Raw genomic sequence first — 17,244 nt, forward strand, 5'->3', positions numbered from 1 at the left:
TTACTATGTGTTTCTTTATTATACATTGGCTAGAGGTATAGGGGGAGGGTTGAGATCTCACAAAACATGTTTAACCCGCCACATTTTTGCGCCTGTCCCAAGTCAGGAGCCTCTGGCCTTTGTTAGTCTTGTATGTTTTTATACGACCACAAAAATTAAAAATTTTTTGGTCGTATATTGGTACAGTGTATCACATTGTCCTCGTCGTTGTCGTCGTCAGCGTCGTCCGAAGACGGATGGTTTCCGGATAATAACTTTAGTATAAGTAAATAGAAATCAATAAAATTTTAACACAAGGTTTATAACCACTAAAGGAAGGTTGGGATTGATTTTGGGGGATATGGTCCCAACTGTTAAGGAATTAGGGGCTAAAAAGGGGCCCAAATACGCACTTTTGTAGTTTCCAGACAATAACTTGTGTTAAAGTGTATGAATCTCTCTGAAATTATACCACAAGTTTCCATACTACAAAATGGATGGTTAGGATTGACTTTGGGGGGTTATGGCTCAAACCATTTAGGAATTAGGGGCAAAAAAAGGGGAAAAACAAGGGTTTTTCTGGTTAAAGGACAATTGAGACAATTTAAAAGCAGTGTAAGGGAGGTAATCCAAATCAAAATCCAAATCAATTTAAATAACAATGTTTGATTACCTCCCTAACACTGCTTGTAACTTATGTATTAAGAAATGATGATTGTCTGAGATACTGACCATAACTTGAGGGAAAGAATTATTTTTTGGAATAAGGGAAAGGGGGGAGGTGAAAAAAATTGAAGGGGGACAATTTTTCTCATTTCAGAATTCAGAAATTAAAAGAAAATTTCTTCAAATATTTTTTTTTGGGGGCTTAATATTTAACAGCATAGTGTATTGCACAAACGCAAAAAATTGAATATAAATTCAAGTCATATAACCAATTTGAAGTTCTTTGACTACAGTTATTCTGTGTCAGAAACCTATTATGTGTCAAAAATTTAATTACAATCCAAATTCAGATCTGTATCAAGCGTGAATACTGTGTCCATTTTGGCCCTAACTTTTCAGGGTTGGACATCTGCAGTCGTATCTAGCTGCGCTCAGTAGTACCACCATTGTTTTCCACTATTAGTCTTTGTGTTTCAAATAAAGAAATACTTGGCATGAGTCAAGTTTTATACTGTCTAGTACTTAGGGAGCTACCATTTGATTTTTATGGGGGGGGGGGGGGGGGGGGGGGGCTAGGATGAAATTTGAAAAAAAAAAAGGCAGGACAGGAGTTTTGAGTAAAAAAAGGCAGGATGAGCAACTTGGCAAAAAAAAAGGCAGGATGACAATTTATGTAAAAAAAGTCAGGATAAACTAATAAAAAAAAGGCAGGACCAAAAAGAGTGAAAAATAAAAAGGCAGGATAGAGATTACAACTAAAAAAAAATGCAGGACAAAATTTTTCATCCTACCCCCCCCCCCCCCCCATAAAAATCAAATCGTAGCTTCCTAAAGACAAAATTTCACATAACATTTTATTTCATATAAGATAATAACCATCACTGGAAGTTAAACAATCAAATTTTCACCCTTTTTTCCTGTTTACAAGCTTTAGAAGCCATGTAACCTCAAAGTTTCCAAAATATTTTATAGAAACACCAAATAAAAAAAAGAATGGGGCTTTAAAAGTCCCAATATATGTTTATAAATCAGACATTTTTTCTGCAATGAAATTTAAGGTTAATTTCTTACAACTGTGAAATTCAAGGAAACCGTGTTTAGGTGGTTTTGGACCTTTTTCTTAGGAAACAACCATTTTGTGTCAAGGGAGTTAGGGGCTTTATCTTCTGGATTATGTTATTTCTAGGTCACCTGATTTTCTGGACAATATAAAATATTATCTGAATGAAATTTTTTCCCTATCAGTATTATTTATCTATAAATAAAAAAAACAATTTTATGCAGTCTAAAAAATTACTATAAAAACTAAGCAGATCAAAAATGAAGAGTCGGGTGCTATGCCATTAGCTACTATGTATATTAATTAATCAATTCTTTATCAAAACCCTGGATGATATCTTAAGAAAGGAATCAGAAATATGACTGTATTATATTAACTATTGATGGAAAGTCACTTTTAGCTTGGGGTATGCTAGATTCTCATTGAGATTCTTTCATTATCTGCATAGACATACGAAGAAGGATAGATAAACATTGAGCTGGATATCTTACCTTTTTTTTTGGTTGTTTTGGTTTTCTCATTGACATATACTGGACTTTTCCTATTATTCATATTTAGTCACTGATATTCCAGGGCTTGTATTTCCTATCATGATTACCTTGATAGAGGGTTGATGCTCACAGGGAAGCTATTTAACCAAGATTCAAGTGGTGAAGTTGAAATCATTCCTTTGTAATTTTATGGATGCCATCACGAGTTAGTTGACCGGTATGGAATATCTGTTACATAGATGACGACGGTTATGTTCCAATTGTCGTAACTACAATCCCGTGCCCTTTTCCCCAAATGTGACCTACCGAATAAGACTTATCACCGGGTTTGTACTTGCATGAGCCAAATGATGGGTGCCACATGTGGAGCAGGATCTGCTTACCCTTCTGGAGCACCTGAGATCACCCCCAGTTTTTGGTGGGGTTCGTATTGAGCAGTCTTTAGTTTTCTATGTTGTGTTTCTATGTTGTGTTTTGTATACTGTTGTTTGTCTGATGGTCTTTTTCTTTTTTTAAGCCATGGTGTTGTCAGTTTATTTTCAACTTTTGAGTTTGAATGTCCCTTTGGAATCTTTCACCTCTCTTTTAAAAGTGTGATTGCCAAAAGAATCAGCCTCTCTTTCACTGACTATTTTTAGTTTGATAGGTTTTAATGCTACTTTCTATACTTTCAAAGTTTATACAAAACATTTTATTCAGTTTGATTTATGGACGACTGGACAAAAGAGTAATTGTCATATTGTCTTATATAAATAAAATACCAAATGATCTGACAGATGTAATTGTTTTTGACTAGACAGATTAAGCCTGAATTATGGTGGGTAGAGGGATATGTAAGGGAAAAGGTAGATCACCTAACTACACCATTCTGCCACAATGCAAGCAAGGTCTGACCATTCATTGGTTCTTTTGCATTCCAACAGGAGAAAAAAAACTGCTTCGCTAAGTGCAGCTGGATACGCCTGCGGAGGTCCAACATGAACAGTTGGGGCAAAAATGGACACAATATTCAAGCTTGATACCGGTCTGAATTTGGATTGTAATTAAATATTTGACATATTAAAGGTTTCTAAATAAATGAAGTCAAAGAACTTGAAATTGGTTATATGAATTGAATTTATATTTAATTAAAGATTTCTTGCTGTTGTGCAATACACTGTGATGTTGCGCAATACTTAGTAAATCTGTTGTCAGACTATAAACAAATAAAGTTCAATTTCTCCTCAATGTCATATTTGAAATTTATGAAATTCAATAGGGAGATTACATCAATAACTATAAATAATTCGCCAAAGTTTCATGAGAACTGATGAAAGCATTTTTGAGTTATAGTCGAAAAACTGGAAAATCCCCCCTTTTTTAATGAATAAAACCCTATAACTCAGAAATGTAAAATCTAAAATTTATAAAATTCTAAAGGGAGCTAACATCAACATATATAAACAATTCACCAAAGTTTCATGAGAACTGCTGAAAGCATTTTTTAGTTATTGTCCGAAAACTTTAAAATCCCCCTTTTTTATGAATAATACCCTGTAGCTTGGAAAAGTAAAATCTAAAATTCATAAAAATCGAAAGGGGGCTCATGTCAGAAGATATAAACAATTCACCAAAATTTCTTGCAAGTCGGTGAAAGCATTCTTGAGTTATTGTCGGAAAACTGGTAAATCCCCCCTTTTTAAATGAATAAAACCCCAAAACTCGGAAACAGTAAATCTGAAATTTATAAAAAACGAAAGGGAGCTCACGTCAATAGATATAAACAATTCAATAAAGTTTCATGCATATTGGTTAAAGCGTTTTTGAGTTAATGTCCGACATGTTGACGACGGACGGACGGACGGACGGACGGACAGACGGTCAACGGTATACCATAATACGTCCCGTAAACGGGTTTATAAAAATACTATTAAGTATCTTTTCTAGTTATTGTGGTGTTGGTTTGCTGTATCAATGATGTATTCGACCAACTATTTCTTTATTGAGAAAACTTTATACAAATATTTTCTGTTTACTATACAATATCTTCTGTCATGTAAAATATTATACATGTGTATCACAAAAATTCATCAATAAAATTCAATGTTATGTAAAAATAAAAATTCAAAATACATAGAGAATAGATAAGTCAAATTAAAGACAGATCAGCAGTGAATTAATGCATTTCATGCCTTAAAGATGTAAATCATAGATTTTACTGTCACAGTGGCAAATTTATAATTTACCAAGCAACACTTAGATGAGTTAAGAAAATGGATATTTACAACTATACTATGAAACCTTATATAACAAAATAAATTATATATCAAATGTCCAAAAAGGCTAAAAACCAAAGCAAATAAGCCCTTAAATTGAAATTTTGAAGAATACTGTTGACCTCCAGAGGTGGTTTTAGGGGGATCAATATATATATATGATTGATACATAAACTTTTTACAAGTCCCAATCTTAATTTTGTCTTCCCCTCCCCCCGTCCCCCTTCCCTTTTTCAAAATTCTTCCTAGTAGAATCTGTTGACATATATTTTGTGCATTTTATGCACTAACATGTTAAAGCTGGTTATATATATGATAAAAATCAAAGAGACATTTATTGTCTGAAGTATGACATCAAGAATTATATCATTAAATCTTATTTCAAATAAAATTTAAAAAACTACAAATATAAACCTAAATATAAAATTAGAGCAAATTATATCCATATTTGGTCAACGGTTAAAAAAAAATAAACAAGTAACAACTTCACATTCAAAATAATACATTTAACAAATATGAAAAATTAAAGCATATTAAAATGTTTTGAGTTATCTCACAACAAATTTTGTAAAACAATCATTTAAAAATTCTTTTTTTTAAAGAACATAAGTTTATTATAACATACACAAATCTAACAAAACAAAAGTTTAAGGTAGAACAGCATTAGAATAAGAAGATACCAAGGGCACATAAATTATAAGTTGGAGAAAGATAGCTAATATCATGGTCAAAAGAAAAAAGATGAAAGGACAAACAACAGTCGACAAAACATTACATAATAAATTGCTTTGCCGAGCGCAGCTGGATACGACCGCTGAGGTCCAACCCTGAACAGTTGGGGCAAAAATGGACGCAAAATTCGCACTAGATACAGGTCTGAATTTGGATTGTAATTAAATGTTTGACACATAAAAAGTTTCTGACACAGAATAACTGTAGTCAAAGAACTTAGAATTGGTTATATGATTTGAACTTATATTCAATTTTTTGCTTTTGTGCAATACACTATGCTGTTGCGTATTAACCCCCCCCCCCCCCCCCCACACACACACTTTTTTTTTGCAAAAAAAATAATATTTGAACAATTTTTCTTTTTAATTTCTGAAATCTGAAATGAGAAAAAATTGACCCCCCACAATTTCTTTTTACCCCCCCCCCCTATTTTTTCCCCAAAAAAAATTCTTTCCTTCAAGATATGGTCATAATCTCAATTCAAATTTCCAATGGAGTTTGCAACAATAATTACCCATTTAAATTTACCATAGTGCTAACTTAATCTATTTTATAATACAATTCAAAATATGGTGTCAAATCATTCATATGGAGATTTTGTTAAAAAAAAAAGATGCAACATTTGCAGATATTTTTACTGGTCTTCCTTTATAAATATGCATTTCTTTAAACATAATTTAAAAGCAGTGTAAGGGAGGTAATCAAAACTTAATTTGATTACCTCCCTTACACTGCTTTTAAATTGTCTTAATTGTTTATTAACCATTACTTTATACATAATTTAAAAGCAGTGTAAGGGAGGTAATTCAAATGATCTATTTGAATTACCTCTCTTACACTGCTTTAAATTATGTTTTGTACTAAAGTATTTGTCCATTAACCAGGACAGCCTTGTTTTTCCCCCTTTTTTGCCCCTCATTCCTAAACGGTTTGAGCCATAACCCCCCAAAGCAAATCCTAACCATCCCTTTGTGGTATGGAAACTTGTGGTATAATTTCAGAGAGATCCATACACCGTTCCACAAGTTATTGTCTGGAAACTAGAAAAATGCTTATTTTTGGCCCCTTTTTGACCCCTAATTCCTTAACTGTTGGTACCATAACCCCCAAAATCAATTCCAACCTTCCTTTTGTGGTATTGAACCTTATGGTAATATTTCATAGAGATCCATTCACTTAAACTAAAGTTATTGTGCGAAAACCAATGTGTCTTCGGATGACGACGACTACGACGACACCAACGTCATACCAATATACGACCACAAAATATTTTTGCGGTCGTATAAAAACCTACAATGTCCTAAATGCAGAAAACACATAAAAACAAGAATGTGTCCATAGTACACAGATGCCCCACTCACACTATCATTTTCTATGTTCAGTGGACCGTGAAATTGGGGTCAAAACTCTTTATTTGGCATTAAAATTAGAAAGATCATATCATAGGGAACATGTGTACTAAGTTTCAAGTTGATTGGACTTCAACTTCATCAAAAACTACCTTGACCAAAAACTTTAACCTGAAGTGGGACAGACAGACGGATGGACGGATGGAAGGACGGACGGATGAATGCACAGACCGAAAAACATAATGCCCCTCTACTATCTTAGGTGGGGTATAAAAAATACAAACTGAAGGCAAGTGTAATTATATACCACAAAATTAGTCATGAAATCTAAATGTAACAAAACAGTCATCCGGTCATTTTCTTTATCAGAGCCAGTTCATTTGGCTACCTTAATCTAAATGAACAGACTTCTGGGATAGTCAAAACAATAGGTTAGTATTGTGTATTAATGTAATCAACTTAGTTACTACCTGGTAGAATAATAGGTTAGCTTATATTAATGAAGTAATAAACCATTGCACAACAGAGTAAGATAAGTTCTTGATAGGGAACAATTCTCTGTTCTTGATACTTATTAAACATTTTTTAGTTCTACTGTGCTCAACTGGGTTGATTAGTTTTTTGTCTATTCAGAAAAAATTTTGTGCAGAAATACCAAATACAAAATTATTCGTCAAAGCAATGATTTGTTTCTTATGATAATTTAGAATTTTGCACCAACTCTTTCACAGTTTAGTATGGATTATCTCTTCAATGGGGCCTTGGTGGCTGAGTGGTCTAAGTAGTTGAACTACTATCACTATCCTGTCAACACTAAGGTTGTGAGTTCAAATCCCGCACATGGCAGTTGCACTAGACTCCAATCTGAATTGATTAGGATTGTCAATTTTTCATCTAAAGGTTGTTGGTTCTCTCTGGGCACTCTGGCTTCCTCCACCAATAAAAACTGACCGCCATGATATAGCACAATAGTGCTGAAAGTGGCATCAAACATCAATTAATCAATCAATCTCTTCAAAGAATGAAGGTAAAACAATTGAGCATGTTATATATAAACTACCAATACAGAAATGCCATCCAAATGTATCATTCTTCTGACGGTTTTGGCGAAGGCCATTGTCAGTGTAAAAACTTACAAAATCCTTATGCTAAGACATTTTAAGGAAGAATTTATTAAAATAAAAGACATGCATATAGTCATACTTTCCCTGAGGTGATACTTAAAAGATAACACTTTAATCAAATATCTGAAACATTTAGTAACAAGATAATCTGTCCAAAGGACCCACTCCCGCTCTAGCACTATCAAATTTCCATGTTCAGGAACTGTAACTGGACCATATTTGGCATATGTTGTATAAAGATCACATCATACATGTGTACAAAGTTGCATGTTGATGTGAACAAAACTTCGTGGTAAATTATGAAAACCCATGCACACCTTTAACCTGATACTGAATGAACTGTTGGACAGACAGACGGTCGTACACATAGACAAGAAATCATAAAGCCCTGCAACTATCCTATGCATAACAATGGAATTCATGCATGAATATACACTTAAAAAAAAAAAGTCCTCATACAGATAAATGAATGCCTTTCATCATCATTTTCATGATATAGTAATTTTTCACACCATGATAATCAGCCAAACCAGTGGTTCCCCTGACATTCTCTGTTCCATTCTCGATCACACAGCCAACACCATTCCATCTGACACCGTGAACAGTGCATGTGCATACATCCACCTTAAAGTAAAGAAATTACAATCAACAGGGATGTCAAACTTTCTTAATGACAGTTTATTTACTTGTCTTGGAAGAATCAATTTTCAAAGTTTATGTGATGAGGAGATACTTATAGCAATTAATCTAAAATTCATTAGAGAAATAAACATTGTTTTATTTACTTGACATTTTAGTGAACATTTGGTACCTGGAAATATATATGGTAATTCACAAGTAAGGAATAACATTTAACTCACTAGTTGGTGCTTCTGCACTTTAATGATTTATCACATAACTTTCTTAAGTTCTCCATTAGTTAAATCAGACATCACTAAAACAACTATGAATGAGCTAAAAGTGAAAGAAAATTAAGAATAAATTGTTCAAGTTGAGCCATATGATTATCTGATGTTCTAATAGGGAATATCAAATAAAATAAACTAAAAAGGTCTATTCTAAACAAAAACAATGTCCATACATATTGGGTGAATTTTGGAAAAATCTCTTTAAGTGATCCACTGACACAGGTACAATTGGCAACATTCAAATGAAAGTGAGAAGTTCAAATGGATTCTACAGTGTACCATACCTCCCACTAATGTATGATATTTGTAATGTATTTACCATCTCTCTCTGTTTTAGTACAACATCCTGGACAAGGTTTTGAGATTTCCTCTATTGTAGCCAGTGATTCTTGATCCCATCTGGCTCTTAACTCCTGCTCTTCATCAACTTGATAGCCCTGATATAAATCAAGAATGGATATTAGTCTCCAATTATCAATAATTAACATTCTCTGCAATATTTTAATACTCCTACACATGTTTTTTTGCAATGAATATCAAAGCATACCATGTAAGTATAAGATAAGAATGGTCTCAATATAAGTTATGTATGAGCTTTTTATGAACTTCAAGATGAAGATTAGTAAACATATGCTTTTACTTTTGCATATTAGCACTTTTTAGGATTTCATGAAATCATTGATTTTTAGTGTATTTAACTCGGGGGCCTTGGTGGCCAACTGCCAATACACTAGCTAATGTATCACTAGTCTGTCAACACTGAAGTTGTGAGTTTGAACATGGCATGTGGGCTTGACTCTAATCTTATATTGACTAGCATTGTCAGTTTTCCTACTGAAGTAGGTGGTTCTCTCTGGGCACCTTTATCTTTTTTTTTAACTGATAATCAATCAGGGTATTGTTTTTTGGAAAAGGCAGAATTTCCTACACTTTTCCAAAAAAAATTTCATCTTTACCTTTTACAAATGAAAACAGCAATTTACCAATTAAAATGTTCTACAATGTATTTAATTTTTCAATTTGACTTGAGGTAAATGAATGAAATGCATGTGCCAGATATTGCCTTTTATCAAAATCTTTTTTGTTTAGGACCAAAAAATTTTGTAACAAAATTAATCCTGAATTGTTACTGAAAAAAAACAGATATTTATCATATTTTTGTGAAAATGGCTACAGATAAAATTAAATTAATTAAATAAAAAGGACCAGACAAGACAAAATGTTAAACAATTCAAAAGTAAAAAAACAGCCTGTTTTAGGACAAAACAATACATAAAAAAGAAACATATCAAACAGCAACCGACAACAGCTACTGACTTAGGGAAGGGGCATATAGAATGTTGCAGAGCTGAAAAAGGCTTGTGAGTTCTCAACCCTCCCAAGTGATGCAACAGCACAACATAAGAACAAACTGTAAAAATCATTTGGTAATGGCTCGACTAATCAGATTGGCAAGAAGCACAAAACACAACTTACATGAAGACAATAGACACAAAGTACAGATCTAAGAGTACTTTCATTTTCTGAAAGCTAGTTCAAAGCCAAAAACAACTACCGGTAATAAATAAATCATGTTCTTCCAGATGAAAGAATTTATCAGTACACATCCAACAGGCTTGGTGTAAAGACGTCATAAATTGTCTGAGAAAGACATGTCCTTGAGCAATGTTAAAATATAAGTACATAATATGGACCGGATGTAGGACCATAAATGTTCATAAATTATAGCAATATAATTTTTAGTTATGCTTTGATTTTTAATACAGTTGCCTAATTTTGGTAAAAATCATGTACCCCAAAAATGAAATGTATCAGAAGGGCACTCAATGCCATTCATACCTAAAGACTATATAAACATTTCATTCAAATCTAGTCGCCAGTTGGAGGAGCTGAGGATACAAAGTGTGATGAGGACGGATGTAAAGAGTCATCATACTAGTCTGATATTTGTGTTCCACTTTATTGATACAAAAATCATTAGTTGCCTAATTTATAGCATACATTTTCACTTTCTCAGATATCAAATTTTGCAGTGTCAGTGAACAACAGAATCTCAGAAAAGCAGAAGCTTACAAACCATATATATGTACTTTCAAAGCATTTCAGTGTACAGCTAACTGAATAATGTTATATTTCTATACCTGTGTGTTGTCCTCCAGCAGTTGTGGTCTACATTCTGAGCTTCCATGGTAACTGTTAAGACACTGTCTACAAAACTCAAACTGGAAATAAAATGTGCTAAAATCATCATAAGATAATAGGAAAAGATGAACAAATGCACAGACCAAAGGTTATTCTGAAAACACACTACTATTTCAATTAAGCTGTAAAAGTACTTTTATTCATTTGTGACAGTCCCCCCTCCCCTATTAAAAAAAATAACTTTGAAACAGGTAAATCACAAATAGTAATGTTTTACAGTAATCAACAAAGCATAAAATATTTAAGCAACTTCCTTTTTGAAAACAATTATGAAAACAACTTTATTTCAGAAAATGCAAGTTTTTTAATTTGCAAATTTAAAAGATTTTGTTGTTATAGAATCTAATTAAGAGTGTAATAGACAGTAGAAGTATGTGATACCCACATACTAGTTTACCTGCTAAAGCAACCAAATATATATCATAAGATTTTAATCGTAAATCAAAGGGGTATACAAAAGTTATTGACCATAAAATGTGAGTGATTGAAAGACAAATATAACAAGAAATGATTGTAACAGGATGCTGTTACGAAGTCTCCCAAACGAAGCTCCCATAATTCGTAATTCCCAGGGTCGCCTGACATTGGGCAAAGTCCAGTGAAAATTGGTTTGGTCCAGTAAAGTTATATGCATTAGTGATGCCTGGGGACTAACCCTGTATATCATTCAAATCATCTTGGCATGACAAACCAGAATATATATGGTTTAGGGGTGGGGATCTCAACCATTTACAAGATATTAGAACTTTCTCAAATGGCAGGGGGTCGGGATGACCCCTGGGGACTAACCCTGTATATCATTCAAACCATCTTAGCATGACAAACCAGAATATATATGGTTTAGGGGTGGTGATCTTGACCACTTACAAGATATAAGAACTTTCTTAAATGGCAGGTGGTGGGGGTGACCCCTGGGGACTAACCCTGTATTTCATTTGATGTGCTTTATCATGACAAACCAGAATATATATGGTTTAGGGGTGGGGATCTCAACCATTTACAAGATATTAGAACTTTCTCAAATGGCAGGGGGTCGGGATGACCCCTGGGGACTAACCCTGTATATTATTCAAACCATCTTAGCATGACAAACCAGAATATATATGGTTTAGGGGTGGGGATCTTGACCACTTACAAGATCTTAGAACTTTCTTAAATGGCATGGGGTGGGGGTGACCCCAGGGGACTAACCCTGTATTTCATTTCATGTGCTTTATCATGACAAACCAGAATATATATGGTTTAGGGGTGGGGATCTCGACCATTTACAAGATATTAGAACTTTCTCAAATGGCAGGGGGTTGGGATGACCCCTGGGGACTAACCCTGTATATCATTCAAACCATCTTAGCATGACAAACCAGAATATATATGGTTTAGGGGTGGGGATCTTGACCACTTACAAGGTATTAGAACTTTCTTAAATGGCAGGGGGTGGGGATGACCCCTGGGGACTAACCCTGTATTTCATTTAATGGGTTTTATCATTTAGAACATTTTCAATTAAAAAGATTATGTCTATCACAAACGGTTTTCAATTTATAATCATTTGAAAATTTTAAAAAATAAAATCCCATAGGGTTCTATAGTAAAACCCTCTTTTCTTTTTGCCCCTCAAAGTACCCCTTCATAAACCCCATTGCACAAACAAAACCCTGATTGCACCACTAGACATGTTAGTCTAACATATTGTGAAACCCTAAGTTAATCTGACAAGCGGTTTTGGAGAACGGGTGCAGACAAGTTCAAATTTAAAAGCGGCGTAAGAGGAAGAAGAAGAAGAAGAAGAATAATAAGAACTGAGCAAAAACAATAAGTCTTCCCAAACTTCGTTTGGGACACTTAATAATAAGAACTGAGCAAAAACAATAAGTCTTCCCAAACTTCGTTTGGGAGACTTAAAAATAAGATATGCTATGATTGCCAATGAGACAGCCATCCACCAGAGACCAAATGACGAAGAAGGTTAGTAACTACAGGTCACTGTACCGCCTTCAACAATGAGCAAAACCCATACTACATATTAAGCTATGAAACATTTTGAAATAGGTCTCTTAAGACAATGGACACCAACTTGGTCATATTGGATCAGTTCAGTTTTAAAATAAATGTATGTCAAAAATTTAAGTAAGCAAAATTAAATCTTACCCTACAGTTGTGACAAACAACTTGTTTACATGAATCTTCTATTAATATCCCAGCCCCACATCCAGGGAAAGGACATAAAACACCATTATTCTGCAGGACATATTCCTCTGTACCAAATCTTTTGTATCTTTCATACTAAAAAAAAAGTTATAATTTCAGATACTGATCTATTAGAATCCTGAAAGAAAAATATCATTTCATATTGCGAGACATTTCCATATAAGTTGACATATTTAAGTCAGCTCCCCTGAGCTGAATAGAAATTGTATGAAAATGTAGCTTCATATTTATTTTTTAAAACGTACATAATATAAAAATAAGAAGATGTGGTATGATTGCCAATGAGACAACTCTCCACAAGAGACCAAATGACACAGAAATTAACAACTATAACTCTTGAACAAGAACATTTTGGTCAAATGGACACATTTTCTTACAAACAGGCATACTAAACATCAAAACAATGTACAGACTTGAATACATTTTCTTATCAACAGACATACTATAGCTAAATAATAAAGCCAACATCTAAACATGAATCATCAAATGAAGAAGATATCATCAATGGCCCACAGATAATCTATTATATTCATATTAATCTCAGGAAACGATCAAAATCCAAAATTTGTATGTTAATGGATTTTTGTGTCTACTCAACAGAGTGTGTTCCAATCAACTTAATTTTGTTATTGTTGTTTTTGTCATCATTGTGTACCTGCAAATATGGAAAACAATATACTATCTTAAAACAGTATTCATAATAGCTTGCCTAGAATAATATCATAAATATTTTATTTCAAAATGATGCGACAAAAAAGTAAAATGAAACAGTACTTCCTCAAAGTATACCAACCTGTTCTTCTCCCAAAAGGTAAAAGTGATGAGCATCTTGTAAGAGAGAGTTTTCGCATCCAACTACAATCAACATATAAATTCATTAATATTCAAACTTTAATAAAAGAGAGGCAAAAGATACCAAAGGGAAATTCAAACACATCAGTCAAAAATTAACTGACAAAACCATGGCATAAGCCCTTCATGCTCCTTAATTTTTGCAAAACCATTTGCATTTTATGAAAATTTTCAAATTTCTCTTCTTCCTGTGCAATGTAAATAATTTCAAATAGTTTTAAGGAGGAACCTTTTCATATCTTATTTCAAGTGAAATCTGATGACCATCAGATCAACATGTCACTTATTTTTATTTGTAGTTTTTAAAAATAATTCATGACAAGTCTGGTTCTAATTGTTGATACAGAAGCTGGCTTAGAAGAAAAGTTCACATAAAGGCAGAAAGAAACCCTTTCTAAACTTCTTTTGTATGACATCCCCGATCTGCAAAACATGTTATAAGACATGTTTATATAACCAGGATAAAAATTCTTATTTGTACTATATATAACAATGACGTACCAGGACAAGGGAGACTATATCCATGGTTTTCATCTTCAATAAACATTCTGTCATTCAATCTGACAATACCATAAGACCTAAAGCACTCTATACACATCACATGACTCTTGTCACAGGGAAAAACCATTAAAGGGGAACTGAAATGAAAAACATATCACATATCACATGAACATACAGATCATACCACATGACTACTGTCACCTGGAAATACAAATAAGGGGGAACTGAAATGAAAAACATATCACATATCACATGAACTTACAGATCTTTTCACATGACTACTGTCACCTGGAAATACAAATAAGGGGGAACTGAAATGAAAAACATATCACATAAACATACAGATCATATCACGTGACTTCTGTCACCTGGAAATACAAAAAAGGGGAACTGAAATAAAAAACATGTCACATATCACATGACTACTGTCATCTGGACATACAAATAAAGAAGAACTGAAATGAAAAACGTATAACATATCACATGAACACAGAGATCATATCACATGACTCCTGTCCCTTGTATCAATAAAGGGGAACTGAAATGAAAAACATCGCATGACCATTCTCACATCAATCTACCAGAAAGGAATGTTGAAACGAACAGCCTAAAATACAACTCTCAATGTCATAAAATACAAAGCTAGTCTGTACCGAAATGAAAATAATGTTGTATGACTCTTTCTAAGTATTTGTAATTCAAATATATTTTGGTAGACTTTTAATGAAGCTGACCTTGTTCTTTATTGTTCCTGTTGAGGTCAGCACTTGGTCTTCAACAATAGACTTAGTGTCTATACAATATGTCAACCTCTAATAAATAATATTCACAAAATTCTATTTCTGGAATTTGGAGAGAGATAAAATGTGTTTTAGAATGTCTTTGAAACCAATAACTTTTCACCCACTGTCCTTACCTTACTGTAGAACATGTTAAACACTCTATATTCTTTGTATTAGGTCTGATGTGTCTTAAAACTGGAGCTGTATCCAACTCTGATGAATGACTGGCACATTTAAAGTAAAATTGCTACAAGTAAAATATCCATAAAATACCCCAAAATATATGAACAATATATTATATGATTTACATCCTGTCAATAAACAGTGTTTAGAAACACGAGCTAGATATATATTGTATAGAAACCTGTCTATTGTTGAAGATTTTTGTTGTATAGAAACCTGTCTATTGTTGAAGATTTATGTTGTATAGAAACCTGTCTATTGTTGAAGATTTATGTTGTATAGAAACCTGTCTATTGCTGAATATATATGTTTGAATAGAAACCTGGCAATTGTTGAAGATTAATGTTGTATAGAAACCTGTCTATTGTTGAAGATTTATGTTGAATAGAAACATGTCTATTGTTGAAGATTTATGTTGTATAGACACCTGTCTATTGTTGAAGATTTATGTTGAATAGAAACCTGTCTATTGTTGAAGATTTAAGTTGTATAGAAACCTGTCTATTGCTGAATATTTATGTTGAATAGAAACCTGTCTATTGTTGAAGATTTATGTTGTATAGAAACCTGTCTATTGCCGAAGATTTATGTTGTATAGAAACCTGTCTATTGCTGAATATTTATGTTGAATAGAAACCTGTCTATTGTTGAAGATTTATGTTGTATAGACACCTGTCTATTGTTGAAGATTTATGTTGTATAGACACCTGTCTATTGTTGAAGATTTATGTTGTATAGACGCCTGTCTATTGTCGAAGATTTATGTTGTATAGAAACCTGTCTATTGTTGAAGATTTATGTTGCTTTCTAAATATTTGGTATTTGGGTTGCTGTCACATTGACCAAATCTTCTTTTATTCATATTACAAACACATTGAAGTTAAAAATCAAATTATATGATTAAATGATTAAGAGGTAAATTAAAACAGTATAGATGATGGTACAGGTAATATGGAACTGTTATTACATGACATGTCATACGATATGGTCATACAAAGTGGATTTGAAATGTTTAAACCCGCTGCATTTGTTTGCACCTGTCCTAAGTCAGGAACCTAATGTTCAGTGGTTGTTGTTCGTTGATGTGGTTCATAAGTGTTTCTCATTTTTTATATAGATTAGACCGTTGGTTTTCCTGTTCGAATGGTTTTATATACACTAGTCATTTTTGGGGCCCTTTATAGCTAGCTGTTCAGTGTGAGCCAAGGCACCGTGTTGAAGGCCGTACTTTGACCTATAATGGTTTACTTTTACAAATTGTGACTTGGATGGAGAGTTGTCTCATTGGCACTCATACCACATCTTCTTATATCTATTGAATTACTTTTATGTACAATCACAAAGTATTATTTAGAAGGATTTAAATCTTCAATGTTGATGCTTTTCAAAATTCATACTTTACATTGCATTTATCATATTGTACATATATGTTTGTTCTCTTTGTGGAAGTAGTTTAATATGATTTTACAAAAAAACACAAATTATTTTTTTTACGTTTCAACTTACAGTAGTTTGGAGATTCCCTTGACAGCCTTCACTCTTACATTCACATAGTATTGTACCAGACTTCATCACATCATCAAAGTTTTCTGGTTCCTAATAATACACAAATGCACATTACTCCCTTTTAAAGAAAGTTGCAAAAAAAAAGATTGTTTAAGGATGTACTTAGGTCAGGTTTAGGAATATTTGTCAGATATTCGTACTCCTTGGGTTTTTCCAACGATACAGGGTCAGGGTAAAATATTTTGCTCCATATCACCCACTTTTCTTTTCACAGAAGACTTCAATAGCTCATAAAAGGTACCAAAATAAGCAGATTCTAGATATCTTTTCTTACGATTTGAGACCCAAATAATGCCAATGCTAAATATAAGGTAAAAGTTTGTGTCAGTCTTTTCCTGCCAATTTTTTTAAATCAAATATCTCAAAAAGGAATTCCATAACCTATT

The 17,244-nt window shown here is 33.1% G+C and overlaps 1 protein-coding gene across 1 annotated transcript in view; it reads right to left on the bottom strand.

Moving 5' to 3' along the window:
* Nucleotides 1-17,244, bottom strand: part of LOC127724703 (E3 ubiquitin-protein ligase parkin-like) — a 558,693-nt gene that overhangs the window by 529,807 nt on the left and 11,642 nt on the right. The window contains exons 4-11 of the mRNA XM_052231775.1: nucleotides 16,799-16,888; nucleotides 15,244-15,356; nucleotides 14,328-14,464; nucleotides 13,768-13,829; nucleotides 12,915-13,049; nucleotides 10,706-10,786; nucleotides 8,884-9,001; nucleotides 6,307-8,280 (exon numbers count right to left, since the gene is read on the bottom strand). Of these exons, the coding sequence (XP_052087735.1) occupies nucleotides 8,177-8,280; nucleotides 8,884-9,001; nucleotides 10,706-10,786; nucleotides 12,915-13,049; nucleotides 13,768-13,829; nucleotides 14,328-14,464; nucleotides 15,244-15,356; nucleotides 16,799-16,888 (840 nt within the window). The 3' untranslated portion in view covers nucleotides 6,307-8,176. The remainder of the gene's footprint in view (nucleotides 1-6,306; nucleotides 8,281-8,883; nucleotides 9,002-10,705; nucleotides 10,787-12,914; nucleotides 13,050-13,767; nucleotides 13,830-14,327; nucleotides 14,465-15,243; nucleotides 15,357-16,798; nucleotides 16,889-17,244) is intronic.

This window comes from Mytilus californianus, unplaced genomic scaffold, assembly GCF_021869535.1.
Source record: "Mytilus californianus isolate M0D057914Y unplaced genomic scaffold, xbMytCali1.0.p SCAF_14, whole genome shotgun sequence".
NCBI lineage: Eukaryota > Metazoa > Mollusca > Bivalvia > Mytilida > Mytilidae > Mytilus > Mytilus californianus.